The 15471-nt window shown below is 41.1% G+C and overlaps 1 protein-coding gene across 1 annotated transcript; it reads left to right on the top strand.

Annotated features, from left to right (window-relative positions):
* Positions 1-309: 309 nt before the first annotated feature.
* On the top strand, positions 310-12344 carry LOC109971493 (mucin-17-like). The gene is made up of 11 exons (XM_020619776.1): positions 310-372; positions 1084-3732; positions 4871-9308; positions 9425-9515; positions 10283-10361; positions 10436-10544; positions 10723-10854; positions 11117-11206; positions 11637-11780; positions 11871-12055; positions 12145-12344. The coding sequence occupies exons 2-11, from the start codon at positions 1085-1087 to the stop codon at positions 12311-12313; spliced, it is 8085 nt and encodes a 2694-aa protein (XP_020475432.1). The 5' UTR covers positions 310-372; position 1084; the 3' UTR covers positions 12314-12344.
* Positions 12345-15471: the final 3127 nt, after the last annotated feature.

Genomic DNA, 15471 nt, shown 5'->3' with positions numbered 1-15471 from the left:
TCATAATTATTGATGCATTATTGTGTACATCACAAGAACATATTTAGTGTTGCAACTGGTAAAAGTATCTAGTACATGCTTATAATTATTGCTGGGTAGCTTGTTAGTTTCCAACCAGGGACCAATAAAGTCTTATGATTATACAGTTTTTTAAATCAGATTCTAAAAAGTAACACATTTTTATCTAGTGTCCTTCGATTGCCCCTGATAATGATGATTATTTAAATTAAAATAAGTGATAAATTTCCAAAACTACAATCTAAATTTTCAGCGTGCGTGGTTACGTCACATCCGCCGTTTCCCTCCGGAAGTACAGTTAATTTTTATTCACAGGAAAAAACCCAGCTGCTGTTGGAAAAGAAAACATCAAAAGTGAGTTTAATTCCTGAAAGGTGTGCTTGTATCTTTTCGATGATATTAGAATAGCCAGTAGTCCTCTGTAAACTGTCTGCCTGCTCTGTCTGGCTGCTGTTTTGGCTGATTTGAGTAGCGACTCCCGTTCCGCTCATTTGTTGCGAGTTGGCTTCTGCTAGCGTTAGCTCCCGTCACTGTGGACTTCAGCTAGCAGGCTAACTGTCCATTTCTGACTGCACAAGTCGTGGGGACAACAACCTCCGTCGACTCTCAGACAGTCAGCAAAATAATTAATATCGATGGTGAATAAATGAGTAAATGTAGATCGTATATTGTGTTACTCGCTAGCCACCTAGTTTAACTGCGATTTATCACTGTTTATGTTCACTATTAGCCAGCCTTAAAGCTTGCAGGAAAGCAAGGTGATTGTTAATGCATTTAGAAAAGGTTGATAGTTTATACTAACTTGTAATGGCACAAATATAGCTTGATGATGTGTGGTGTGGTTTGAAGGCATGTTCGCTATTCAGGAGGATTTCTTGGCATTTAATTACTCCACAAAAGAGGAAAGGAGATATTGCACGATGCTAGTAAAAATGTGTGAATTCCAGCCAGTTTAACCAGTAGTAATATTAGGATTAAATAGTGTTAGGATTAAATAGTGTTTTCCATGTCCTGGCTTTATCACAGTTATTGTGATTTATTTATTTTTGACAAATGTTTTGACAGTATGCCAGCCCCGAAGAGAGGACCAGCTCCTCATGATTCTCAGCCCAAGATGAGGAAGTTGAATGTGGATGGGGAGGCTTTGCCATCCAAAACTGCTGCAGCTACTACCATTGATAAGCCACTTAAAACAGGAACTAAGCAAGAAAAGACAACAGCCCCTCGGACTAAGAAAAAACGGTCAGCTTTAACAGAACATGGAAATACACCAGCCAAGTCATCCAAACCGAGTTCCCCTTCAAAGGATTCCAGCAAAACCATTTCTGATCCACCTGTCAAAAAAGCCAAGCTCCTGAATGCCACAAGTGCCTCCTGCGGAGAAGCTCCCTCACAAACAGCTGACTTCAAAGGTTCCCTGAAGCGAACAGCCTCCACAGAATCTGACAGTGAGTTGAGTAATGATGGAAGTAAGACTGACCTCTTTAGAGAGAGGGATGAGGGTGACAAGGCACGGTGCATTAGAAAATATTCAAACAAAGTTAAAGCTAAGCGCAAGGCTGAAGAGTTGTCATCTGGCCCAAAGGAGGCAAGTCAAGGGTTATCATCCACACCGCCAGATCTTATACAGATGGACCACAATTATGGTAGATTCTCAGATTCACCGGGTGTTTCTGGCATGTTTGAGGCTAATCTGAATGAGAAAAAAGAATCTACTGAATCTGTTTCTGAAGCAGAAAGTGAAGAAAACTCTGTGATTGGAACACAAGCACAGTCAAGGGAAACTTTAGACTCTGCAACAGGGAGTGCAAAGGCTGGCATCAACTTTGAGTGTGTAGCTGAAGAAAGCCAACATGAGGAAACTAAAAATTTAGAAAGCCAAAATCTTATAGATAATGAAACACTAGCACCATCTAGAGAAATATTAGACTCTGTCTCTGCAATGGCTGCAGATGTGCCGTGCATCACTTCTAAGGAAAATGAGCAGATTAACATTGCACAGTCCACCAAAAGCCACAAGGATCTAGATAATAAAACACTAGCAATGTCAGTGGAAACACTACATTCTGCTACTGGAGAGGTGAAACCAAGATGTGACCATGAAGATGAAAAAACTGGCTCAGTGTGCAGACCAGAAAATCAGACAGATATGAGCAATGAAACTGAAAGAAAAGAGACTACAGAGTTTGTTTCTGAAAGGATGAAACTGAATATAAAATGTAAAACTAAGGAGCGTGAACATGAAATAAAGGGAGTGATTGAAGCAACCAGTGTCTCAGTGGAGCAAAAAGATGCAGGTATAGATGATAAAGGACTGTCAAATGAAACAAACTCTGCACCAGAAGAGATCCTGGTAAGAAGTAATAGTCCTGAGAGTGAAACAGACCTCAGTGTGAAAATTAAAGTTACTTACAAGGAGGAATCCAGATCTGTCCACATGCAGGATCAAGTAGCAGATACAGTTGTCAGCTCCCATGATGGTATGAACAAAGTAGTTATAAAGTCTGAAGAAAAGTTTGGAGAAAGTGAAAGAAAAGAGTTCTTGACCACTCAGTGTGCTTCGGGCCCAGGATCTTTTGTTGAGGTGCAACTTATTCATGGCACTCAGGCAACTGAAATATTGACACCTGATTGTGAGACTCTTCATGATCAAAAACAAAAAGGGATGCTCTCTGAATGTGTCGTAGTTCCTGGTGTGACAGACATGGACATGCAGAGTGAAGTGCGATCAGTGGGCATGTCTGACTCAGCACCTAGTGAGGATATACAAAACCAGGGGAACCACACATTTTATGACCAAACTACAGAAACACCAGTAGAAGTTAACAAAGATGTGATAGCTGAAAATTCTACAAGTGTGGAGAAAGAAAAGGAAATGAATGTTGTGTGTGCCACTGCTGCAAACAGTGAGCTCAAAATGGATATACAGGATTCAACAACATCAGAGCAGGAGATTTGTAATCTGTCCTCTACATTGGAAATACAGAACCAGAAAAGCCAAGAGGTTTGTGGACCTACTGCAGAAATATCTACTCAAATTAATAAGCATCATATGGTTGCAAATTCAAAAATTATGGAAATGCAGACGACTGCATTGACATCAGAGATTTCTCATCCAACTCCTAATGTGGAAATACAAAATCAGAAAGAGGAAATGAGCAAAGAATTGCCTCTAGAGGTTCATGGAGATTTGATTTTAAACTCTGAAATATTGGAAAATGAAGATAACAAGTACTCTGAATGTGCTAGTGGACCTGAGAGTAGTAACGAGGTGGAAATGGAAACTATAATAACACCAGAGATTTCTAATCCAGCAGCTACATTGGAGGTGAAGAGGCAGGAGAGCCCAGAAGAGAGTGAACTCACCAGAGACCTATCTGATAAAGGGCATACACATCCATCTACACATTGTCCGAGCACTGAAGGTGAAGTCGGAGCTGATGATGAAAATGTTGCTGCCCCTGAGAATCAAATAGAAGTGGATATGCAGACCACAACAATATCAGAGGAAGTGTATAACCTAGCACAGACAGTGGACATCCAAAACCAGACAAGCCAGGAAGTCAGTGAACCTATTGGAGACATTTCTAATGAATTTCATGAAGATCGTAAAGTCGAAGATTCGGAATCTTTAGAAAATAAAAAAAAGGTGAACTTTGAACATGTGGCTGCAACAGAGAGTCAAACTGAAATGGAAATGCAGACTACATCAACATCAGAGATTTCAGACCCAGTCTCTTCAGTGGAAATGGAGAAAAGTCGAGTAGAAGTGGAATTGCAGACTACAAAAATATCAGATGAGATTTCTAACACATCACCCAAAGCAGAAATAAAAAGTCAGAAAAGCCAGGAAGTGATGGGGCACACACCAGAGAATTCTACAAAGAGCAGCTACATTGGAGGTGAAGAGGCAGGAGAGCCCAGAAGAGAGTGAACTCACCAGAGACCTATCTGATAAAGGGCATACACATCCATCTACACATTGTCCGAGCACTGAAGGTGAAGTCGGAGCTGATGATGAAAATGTTGCTGCCCCTGAGAATCAAATAGAAGTGGATATGCAGACCACAACAATATCAGAGGAAGTGTATAACCTAGCACAGACAGTGGACATCCAAAACCAGACAAGCCAGGAAGTCAGTGAACCTATTGGAAACATTTCTAATGAATTTCATGAAGATCGTAAAGTCGAAGATTCGGAATCTTTAGAAAATAAAAAAAAGGTGAACTTTGAACATGTGGCTGTACCAGAGAGTCAAACTGAAATGGAAATGCAGACTGCATCAACATCAGAGATTTCAGACCCAGTCTCTTCAGTGGAAATGGAGAAAAGTCGAGTAGAAGTGCAATTGCAGACTACAAAAACATTAGATGAGATTTCTAACACATCACCCAAAGCAGAAATAAAAAGCCAGGAAGTGATGGGGCACACGCCAGAGAATTCTACAAAGGTTCGCCAAGAGCTAGTGGTAGAAAATTCTGAAAACACAGAAAATCAAGACGAGGTTAGCTTCAAATTTGTGACTTTACCAGAGAGTCACACTGAAATGGACATGCAGACTGCATCAACATCAGAGATTTCAGACCCAGTCTCTTCAGTGGAAATGGAGAAAAGTCGAGTAGAAGTGGAATTGCAGACTACAAAAACATTAGATGAGATTTCTAACACATCACCCAAGGCAGAAATGGAAAGTCAGGAAGTGATGGGGCACACGCCAGAGAATTCTACAAAGGTTCGCCAAGAGCTAGTGGTAGAAAATTCTGAAAACACAGAAAATCAAGACGAGGTTAGCTTCAAATTTGTGACTTTACCAGAGAGTCAAACTGAAATGGAAATGCAGACTGCATCAACATCAGAGATTTCAGACCCAGTCTCTTCAGTGGAAATGGAGAAAAGTCAAGTAGAAGTGGAATTGCAGACTACAAAAACATTAGATGAGATTTCTAACACATCACCCAAGGCAGAAATGGAAAGTCAGAAAAGCCAGGAAGTGATGGGGCACACATCAGAGAATTCTGCAAAGGTTCGCCAAGAGCTAGCGATAGAAAATTCTGAAAACACAGAAAATAAAGACGAGGTTAGCTTCAAATTTATGTCTTTACCAGAGAGTCAAACTGAAATGGAAATGCAGACGACATCAACATCAGAGATTTTTAATCCAGAATTTTCAATGGCAATACAAAATCAGAAAAATCTAAGTGAAGGAGATATGGAGATGGCAGCATCAGAGGAATTTTGTAACATTGCACTTACAACTGAAATACAGGGTGAGAAGAGCCAGGGTGTCCATGACTATAGTGTAGACATATCTACAGAATCTGTCACTTTACCAGAGAATCAAATCAGAATGGAATTGTGGGTTAAATCCACATCAGAGATTGCAGTTCCACCACCTGTAGCAGACACACAAAGCCAAGCCCCTGAACCTACAATAGATGCATCAGAAAAAGCTCAAGAAGGTGCAAGGATTCCCGCAAATGAGTGTAACAACAGGGAAAATGAGGTTATCACAGAAAGTGGTGATGCTACTGAGAGTCTAATAGAAATTGTAATGCAGACAACACCACCACCAGAGGATATTTCTGATCTAACAGCAGCAGAAACACAAAACCAGAGAGTACATGAGGTCACTACTGACAGTGAACCTCTAAAGGATGGAAGCATTGCTTATACTGAGAATAAGGAAAACCAGAAAGAGGTTGTGACTGAATGTTTTAGTGCTACTGAAAATCAAACAAGAATGGATGCAGAAACAGCAACACCAGAGGAGCTTTCTGATCCAGGATCTATAGTGGAATTGCAGAACCAGCACGGCCAGGAGGAGAATAAACTCAATACAGACAATCACATTCAAAAAGATCAAGTAACTGCAACTTGTTGGAATAAGGAAATTGAAGATGAGGCTTCTGCTCACTCACTTAATTTTCCAGAGATTCAAGCACATCTGCAAACTACTGTTGTTTCTGAAGAGATTTCTATTCCAGCACCAGCAGCAGAAGAGCAATACCACGGGATGGAGGAAGTCACTGAACCCACTGCAGCTTTATCAAATGCAATTCAGAAAACTTCTCCTATAACTATTTTGGAAATTAAAGCAAATGAAACCATGCCTCAGACAGACTGTAGTGCTGAAGATATTCAAGGGAACATGGATGTAATAAGTGAGGCAATAGAAACTGTAGAATCTATGTTAGAAGAGGAATCAGGGAAGCAAATGATAAATGAGGCCAAAGAAGAGACTACAGTCAATTCTAGTGATGAGGCTGACAAAACAGTCAGTAATACTGAAAGACAAGGAGAAGAACCTGGAAACAATAAAGTTGTGGTTTATGTTTGTGGCCAGCCAGGTGACAATGATATTGTAATTCAGGCATCAGAAGAGCAGATTAAGACAGTTAATCAGTCGGAGGTTCAGCTTTACGAAAACCAGATAGTGTATGAGCCCATAAGTAGTCCAGAAAGTTCTGACGATAGGGAGGTCTCTGCAGCATCACAGAAGCATGATGGTGTTTCTGTACTGCACATACAGAACACAGAGATCCATCAGGTGAGAGAAGATTCTTGTGCTAAAGAAGAAAACAAAGAAATCGATGACCCACAACTGGAAAATGCGGAATACGTTAAAGAAGAAATGTGCGTCTCAGACAGCCAAGCATCATTGGAAATGGAAGTACAAACCATTAATGTGCCAGAGAGTTCTCTCACTCCGCACTTGGAGCAGAGTAATGTGTACGTGGACGTGAAACAAGTTGCTATGATCAGCTCTAGCGATATCAACATGCCAGATGGCTCATTGGGAGATGCAGCAGAAAAAAGTGAAAGGAATGGTTTTTCAGAGTGCACCAGTGCCACAGAGTTTATTGAACAGGTGCAAAAGGATGCTGGACTTGAGGTGGTTGCAGATGTCTCAGTGACAACTACTACAGCCACCAATGAAGCTGAGATACGAGATAGTACATCTGAGTATGTGATCTTAGAGCCAGTGCCAGAGAGTGAAATTCCCTTTGATATTGTCACCCAAGCAGTGGCTGAATCAGGTTTGGCTGCCTCGCTCTCAGAGGAGGTGAATCCAGACAGAGCATTAGTAGGTGAAGTGGAAAATCAGAGGCTTTTAAGTGGTGCCCAACAAACCATCTTTCCTGAGGCAGAACTACCTGAGGTTAAAGATGCTACAATGACTACTTCAGGTGAGGAAGAGGAGACCACAGTTAGGATGGAACTATCAACTGGGGAAGGTTCAGAAGGTTCAGATTTTGACCATTGCCAGCAACTGTTGTCTAGCACAATGGACAGTAATACCACAGAAATGGATGTGGAAAACTGTGACTCTCAAGTCACAGATGAAGACTATAATGTTGTGATTGTCAGGGATGCTGAGGCGAACCTAAACCTACAAGAAGTGCAGATTCTGGAGGATATAGAGATTGGTCGGGAGATTGTGGTAGCAGAGGAAGAGAATGAAGAAGACAGTAACAGTAGAGTAACAGAAGAATCCCAGGAAACACCGGTGGCAGCCCCTCCTAAAGACCCTGAAAAAAAGGTAAATGAGAAAAATAAAACTGACACTAGTAGAGGCAGCGTGAAGCAGAACAGAGCTTCTGGTGAGAAGACTGAAGGTGATACAAAGGGACAGGAGACAGAAAAACCCAAAAAACAAGAAATGAATACCCAAGCCAGGACCAAAGCTCGCATGGCAGCTCTGGCCGAGCAAAAGGCTGCAGCAGCTAAGAGAACAGCAAACCGACAGCAGCTGAACCTCTTAGCTCTGTGTCAGGAAATCGCAGATGACATTGCGACAGACAGCATGCTGTTGAAGAGGATAGAGGAAGAAAAACAAGCAGCGGCAGCAGCGGTAGCCAAGCGTGGAGACAGCAAGAAGGAAAGTCCACCTGTAAGCACACCTGATGCTGATACTGTTAATGTCCCAACTGCTGCTGGGCCAGAAGAGTGCGCTGCTTTTGTGACCCCTGCTGAGGAGGCACCTGCAGCCCAGCCCTCAGCAGCTGTTTCAGATGAGCCCGGGCCTGCTGTTGAGCCTCCAAAGAGACGTTTCTTCATCACACAAATTTCAGTACCACTGAAAGCCCATGAGAAAAAGAAGTTAACTAGGTATCAAAGACTAAGACAGGTCGAACTGCAAAGAGAGAAAATGTCTTGGGCACGTGTAAAGAAACTGAAATCTGACCAAGTAAATCAGATGTTTTCAGACATTGACTGGCAGACACCTTTTTTGTCTCCAACTTCTTCATTTTCAGTTAGTCCTGTGACCACAAATCCACCATCTGCAGTCAGTCCACCAAAAACATCTTCCCCTAGTCCTGCTGCATCTAGCAAACTTGCTGCAACCAAGGCAGAAGCTCCCAAGGCTGAGACTCCTAAGACTGAACCCGTGACAACAGAAATCTCCAAACCTGAATCCACTCAAACAGAAACCTTGAAATCTGAACCTTCTGAAACTGAAATTATTAAATCTGGAACCTCTAAAATTGAACCTAATAAATCTGAATCCCCCAAAACTGAAGCCTCTAAAACCGAAACTCCTATTACTGAAACCCGTAGAATTACAAGGCAAAGTAAGGCTCAGAGTCTTAAAGGAGCAACTACTCCAACCACCCCAAAAGTGACCAGATCAGCATCAAAGAGGACCCTCCCTGCAGTACCACCTCCCATGCCCAACGGCTTTAATGCTCAAAAACCGAAGCCTGATGTCGAGTACAAGCCATACAGACCCCGGCCTAAGTATTCCCCGGATGACTTTGAATTGGATGATGACCCATTACCAGTAGTTCCTACAAAGCCCAGTCCTCAGTCAAGGCCTGTACAGCTGACAAAGCCAAACCTTCAGTCACTGACCACAGCTCAGTCTAATCCTACACTGTCACCACAACTTGCCAACCAGGCAAAACTGAGACCTCAGGCCACACCAGCTGGACAGATCTCAGGTCAGTCAAAGCCCGTCTCTTGCACCAGTACACAATCAAAACCTACTGTTGCAGCAACACCCCAGTCAAAGGCCACAGCTACAGGCGCAGTTTCATCAACAGCTGCTTCTTCAGCTAAAGATCAATTCAAATCTCCTGTGTTGTTGGCACCTCTGTCAAAAGCTGTTGCAGCTTCCACTTCACCTCAGTTAAAGCCCGCTGATGAGAGTACAGCTCAGTTGAAGCAGTCTGCTCCAACAACATCTGCTGTTTCAACCACATCTGAAACCCAGCCTGCTGCTCCTGAAGCTGCTTCAGTGACTCAGAAAACCCCAAATCTCCCATCATCCGAAAATGACAAATGCAAGGTACCTTAAAGACAAGATATATAAACCCACACTTTCAATGCAGCCGTAGTTTGGTAGCAAACGACGTGTTTGAATATACTGTAGGTCTTACTTTTTTCCCCTCTTCTTTTACATAGGATACAGTACTTTCATCAACTCCCACCTCTTCCCTTCCCTCTGAAGAGAAAGTGTCTGGTGCCGTGCAGCAGTGTGATGAAACACCTGCAGGTATAGATTTACAGCTGAATGATGTCTTTAAGCTTCATTCCTGTTACTAGCACATTACTAAATGCAGAATTGATTCTGTCTTCTATTGAGCAATGATTCTTATTTGTACTCTTAGGCTTTCATTATTATTATCTGTTCTGTTATCACTAAATTATGAAATCAGAGTGAAAAACAGTTTATAGCCCTTTTCAGACATGGAATATGTAACATTGCTGGTTTCGTCAGTCTCTTAAAGCGGCAGCTTTCTGTCGTTCAGACAAAGGTCACGTTTACATTAATGTTCCTCACGACTTCATTCAGATGTAACCTAGACCTTGATGGAGAGAGCTGGATTACGTGTGCTGTGTTCTCCATACACATAAGATTGTCATGATGTGTTTGTCTATCTGTTAATGTGACTGCATGCAGTCACATGCAGACTTGTGCCCTGTTGAAAGTAAAGCATGGATCAGGCTTCATATTTCTGTGTGAACCTGAACCGTGCCCAACAGGCATGCAGTATATAATGTCAGAAGCTAGCCTGATGCAGAGTCTGTAGTGTTTTCCCCCATATTAAACAAAGCAGACATTTGAGTTCTCCTACCAGTAGTCATTGCCTAAAGTTTGACCTGCATGTCCGAACCCAAGTGTATGTCTGACGGTTTTGTAACATAAATGTAGATGTTAATTGAATTTTAATGTATATTGAAAACATTTTCAGCAACTTATTCTCTGACTACTTGTACAAATTTGTACCACTGTGTAAATATTGTACCTTTCTTTAACAGTCCCCAATGCTGAGACGTCTCCAGAGAATAAGACAGAAACACCCAAAACACCTGAGATTTCAGAAAAGCCTTGTCAAGAGTAAGAAGTTGTTTCACATGTTTTCCTTGTAGCAGCAGAAACCTGTTGTAATCTAATGAATGTTTGTATCACAGTGGAGCAGTGAAGCCACAAGAGGGTGGGACTCCTCTATCTGATGCTGCTCTGCAAAGAGAAGTCAAGAAACTGAAGGAGGCTGACAGAGATGGCACCCAAACCATCATTGTAATTGAATTTGTTCATTTCATCTTAAATGTTCATTTCATTTTAAATGTAGAAACCCAGTACAGGCTAAGTCCTTGTAGAAAATACATAGTAAGGTATCCTTTGGAATAACATCTTGCATATGTTTGAAGGATGTATTTAGAATTAAGGAGTGACCGGTGTTTCCTTTGCCTGGCAGGATGTCGGGCAGAAGCATTTTGGAGCAGTGGCCTGCAGTGTGTGTGGGATGCTTTACTCTGCTGCCAACCCTGAGGATGAATCTCAGCACTTACTCTTCCACAATCAGTTCGTCAGTGCTGTCAAATATGTGGTGAGAGGATGTTTCCTTAAATTACGTGTCTATTATTTGGCTCGCCTGCTCTCTCACAATGTTGACTCATCACAGAAAAGCACCACTGTATCCATGCACCATTCTTCGTTTAAATACACTGAAAGCATTCAAGCATATGTGTTATGTAGCACTTAAAAGACTTGAAGCAGTCCAGTGGTATGGTGCAAATGAAGAACATGAATACCTGAGCAGAAAAAAACAACTATACCCATTAATGTCTTTTATCCATTTGTTTTTTCAGGGATGGAAAAAAGAGAGGATTCTGGGAGAGTTTCCTGATGGCAAGATCATCCTTGTCCTGCCAGATGATCCCAAATATGCTTTGAAGAAGGTATGTTTACTAGCTGCTTTGGTGACTGTCGCTGTTGATAGCAGCCTTGCTAAAGCAATGAATGTATTTTAGTGGGAAATTGTCTTAGTTAAAGATTACTGCAGCCTAACAGAATGAAATGTAATTGATATTTTTCAGATAAACATAAGGTTGTTTCATTTACTAGACAAACTGCATAGAAATGGTTTTGGAAGTTATTTTTGTTGTCAGGAGAATAAAGATAGAGAATGTCACATTTTGTGAAATGTGAATAAGGAGTTTGTATATAGCTTACAGAAAGCTGTTTAAACATAGCTGAAACCTTTATAACAAACAGCAAATAAAAAACAGCTGTAATCTGCCCCAAAAATACTCACAGAATTAAAATATCTGGATCAGTTGGCCACCACCGACCAATTTCTCCACTGAGCAGTCACTGTTTGTTCATCAGGTGGAGGAGATCAGGGAGATGGTGGACTATGACCTCGGCTTCCAGCAGGTGGAGACCAAGTGTCCCTCTCAGACCAAAACCTTCCTCTTCATCTCCAATGACAAGAAAGTGGCTGGATGCCTTATAGCAGAGCACATACAAGAGGTGAGAGACAGCCTACCAGTATTACATGTATCAGGTACTTGTGTCTTCACAGATGCTTCTTTATGTCCATGTGTGTCTGATTGCTCACAGGGATACCGTGTGATTGAGGAGCCCGTACCGGAGGGTTCAGAAGGTGAGAAGGTGATGTTTGAGCGTCAGAGAGCTTGGTGCTGCTCCACCACGCCAGAACCAGCCATCTGTGGTATCAGCCGCATCTGGGTTGTCAGCATGATGAGACGCCAGGGCATCGCCTCACGCATGCTTGAGTGCCTCAGGTTAGTGCGCCTACAACCTGCAGAGATTTGATCTTGCTTCACCTGAAGGTAACTTAAACCTGATTAACACTTCCTCTTTTCCTGCACAGAAACAACTTCATATATGGTTCGTACCTGAGCAAAGATGAGATTGCGTTCTCCGACCCCACTCCTGATGGAAAACTCTTTGCCGCACATTATTTTGGCACGTCTCAGTTTTTGGTTTATAACTTTGTGAGTGGAACACACTCATCCCAAACCAAAAATGACACAGTATGACGGCCTTCAGGAGAGGTGATAGTAGATTTAAGCAAGACATTCACAGACCAACAGGACACGCTGTCACGAAACAACATCTGACGCAGTCTTTATATGCTTAACAATGACAAGAACTGTAAATTACTCCTTTGAGAGGATGCATAATGGTGTAAACCTCAGGATGAAAACAACAGTATGTTGTTTATGAAATGTTATTTCACCCTTTAATTCCTCTCTGCATAGTATTTTGGGGAAAAAAAAGAGTATTTTCTTTATACGTTTTTAGTAAACAATTGGAATTATTAGAAATATGGAGTTTATGTGCATGACCTGACAGCAATAGGAAACAAAGAGCATTTTGTTGTTTTTTTTTTAATCCCTGAGAAGCATAAATTCAGTCGACTGCATTAAATAAACAGTTACTTAAATTTTTTTTTTTACATCTACGTCACGTAGTACACTGTACATTGAGGAACTTTCTCTTTACAGTTAACAGTGATGCTGCCATTGCCTCAAGTTTATCAGTTGTGCATAGAAGCTACAAGTGCACTGTGAGGTCAGAGTTCACTGATTTTATTTTACTATCATGTTTTAGTGTAACATTTCAAATTAGTCAGGTGATTTCTTCAGAGGAGTTCACTGCAGCCATCCGATGGAAGAGATGCGGTTTGGTGTAACTCAGGCATTGCGTGCTTGTTGTAGCTCACCTCATATGAACTGTTTAGTTTTCCCAGTTGAGCCATATACTGTACATGATTTAGCAGGGCATTGTAGCCTATCCTGTATGAGTGATGTCTTTTAATTTCTACAAGGCTGTTTATTGTTTTGTGCCTAAATGAATAATGTGTGACTTACGATGTTGATTTGGCATTTTATTGAGTTACTGTAGAGTATCGTCCTCCAATTCCTTATTAACAATAAATTGAAATGTTTCAAATTATCATGTAGATTTTATGGATAATATAACAAATTTTCTAATAAAAGATGAGCAAGGTTTCACTGCCCAGTTGTTAAAGGGTGTTCAAGTGATGGTAAATGTCAGCCAGGTGCAAACAGGAATCAGTGATTGATCAACATGAGGGGCTGAAATGAACCTCTGCCTGTCACCACACAGATTTAAAGTATCATTGTAATCCATCCCATATTTTCTTCTTCTTTCTTATTAAGGCTTTCAGCAGATGTGTCACAAAAAGAGACATTTGATTTATACGAAGTTATGTAAATATTTATTTAAATAAACCATTTAAAACATGGTGCACATTCAGTTTTTTCCATGATACACCAGGTGAGTATGTGATCACGTACCTTCTTTTACTTTTTTTTACTTTCAATAAACTTGTTATGGAACGTGAATGCTTTGTTGTATTGATGACCAGTGCCATCTAGTGGCCGCTGTTGCAGTAAACATTTGTCAGTGATATTTATAATAATAATTATAAGATTGTACTAGTCATTATTCTGTTATAAAATGTCACATTAGCAGAAATTTCTCCGGAGTCATTATTTGCAGTGTTCAATGCTTTAAAATACAAATTAAGTTATGATGGCATGTGAGAATCTTCTGCCTGTCGTGTTTTCTCTTGGCTGCAGACAAGCCCCTTTTTAGTGCATTCCTCGGCATCCCTGTCACAACACAAGCCAGCTCAGTGGCAGCTTCTGAGAAACAAAACAACCTTAGAACAACATGGATACTTCCTCAGGCACAGAGTGAGAAAACAGAGGTCTGATACAGATCAGGGACAGAGCTGCGCTTCCTAAATATGTCTTTAACACAATGTTCACCTTGGCTGTTTGACTAACTGACACTAGGATGATCTCAATCAAATGCTTTTCCCTCTAAGACTAAATGCACAGTGTAGCTTGAATCTAATGCAGAATATGTGGAGATGATGTGGACTGAAAGAAAATCCAACAGTTACTAATACACACCTTTATTCTTAGACATTTTAAGGAGACAGTTATCACAGCTGCCATATTGTAAACCATAAAACCATTTATCCTAATTATGTTATCATAAATGTGTGTTAAGCTTTGGCTATATAATGAAAATAAATGTATTATTTACACTTTAAGTAGCCAATATTCAAAACAATATAAAAGTATTTACTGACAGTTGCAGAAGTCCACAAAATGTTCCATATTCTTGCTTTTTTGACAGTAACTTCAGGCCAAAACAGCTGTGGCCATAAACACACTCATTCACTAAGTGCAGTGGGGATTGGCCTTGTTGCCTGACATCTGCAGGGACGTGATCTGTTTTAAGAGCTTTAAAACAGGATTACAGTAATGCTCTGTTCTGTTGTCAGGCAACCGGTAAGAATTAAAGAGCTGCTTTGGAGTGTGCATGTGCAAATTAAGGAGTTGGAAAAACATTCACCTTTTTTACACTTAGCAAGGAACAAACATACTGTAAACTGACTCACCAGCTTTAAACATACATGGTAAAATATGAAGGTTGAATAAACATTAATCCATTAACTTTAGCATCTGTTAGCTCAAATGAGTTGACAAACAGTATGATCGTGTATTATGTCAAGTTCTATAGCAACAACAAAATGTAGGCACCACAGATAGCGTACAGTGTACACTTGTTTTGTGATTTGTGTGATTAACATTAAAAAGCTTACTTGTGTCCTTACAGGATGGGACAGTGCTGACCACAAAAATTGTACAGTAAGTCCAACACATCCGGCTCCTGAAGCCTTCTGTTCAGAGCCCTCTGACCTTTCCCAGGCTGCACCACTACAACCTCACCATCAGCTGGGGCCTCTATCAGTGGGTGCACTTTGTTATCCATCATCCTAAAATCAGTCACACTGTTAACAGGCAGTGTGTTGTGTCTCTCTACCCACATTTTTGAGTCCTCTGAATTGTCTTTCATGTCTGTGATGCTGTCACCATTCACACTACTCTTGTTCCCAGTGCTCAAGTCATCCTGACATACGTCTGAGTCACTAGCATGGGGCAAAGAAAAGTAGGTGCACTTCCTTGAAAATGACGCCTGCTTGTCTTCTCCTTCAGACTTTGTACTGGAAGGTGAATATGAGGTGTTCTCTTCTGTGTCCTCACACAGTCCCTCACCTTGAAGAGGGTTTGTAAAGGCTTTGTTAATTCCAGCTGGGTCTGAAACTGATTTTCTAATTAATGTGTTCTCTCTAAGGAGCCATCTCCCATTGGCA

The sequence above is a fragment of the Monopterus albus genome, unplaced genomic scaffold, assembly GCF_001952655.1.
Source record: "Monopterus albus unplaced genomic scaffold, M_albus_1.0 scaffold226.1, whole genome shotgun sequence".
NCBI classification, from domain to species: Eukaryota; Metazoa; Chordata; class Actinopteri; order Synbranchiformes; family Synbranchidae; genus Monopterus; species Monopterus albus.
This window is presented reverse-complemented; position numbering and strand designations above follow the sequence as displayed.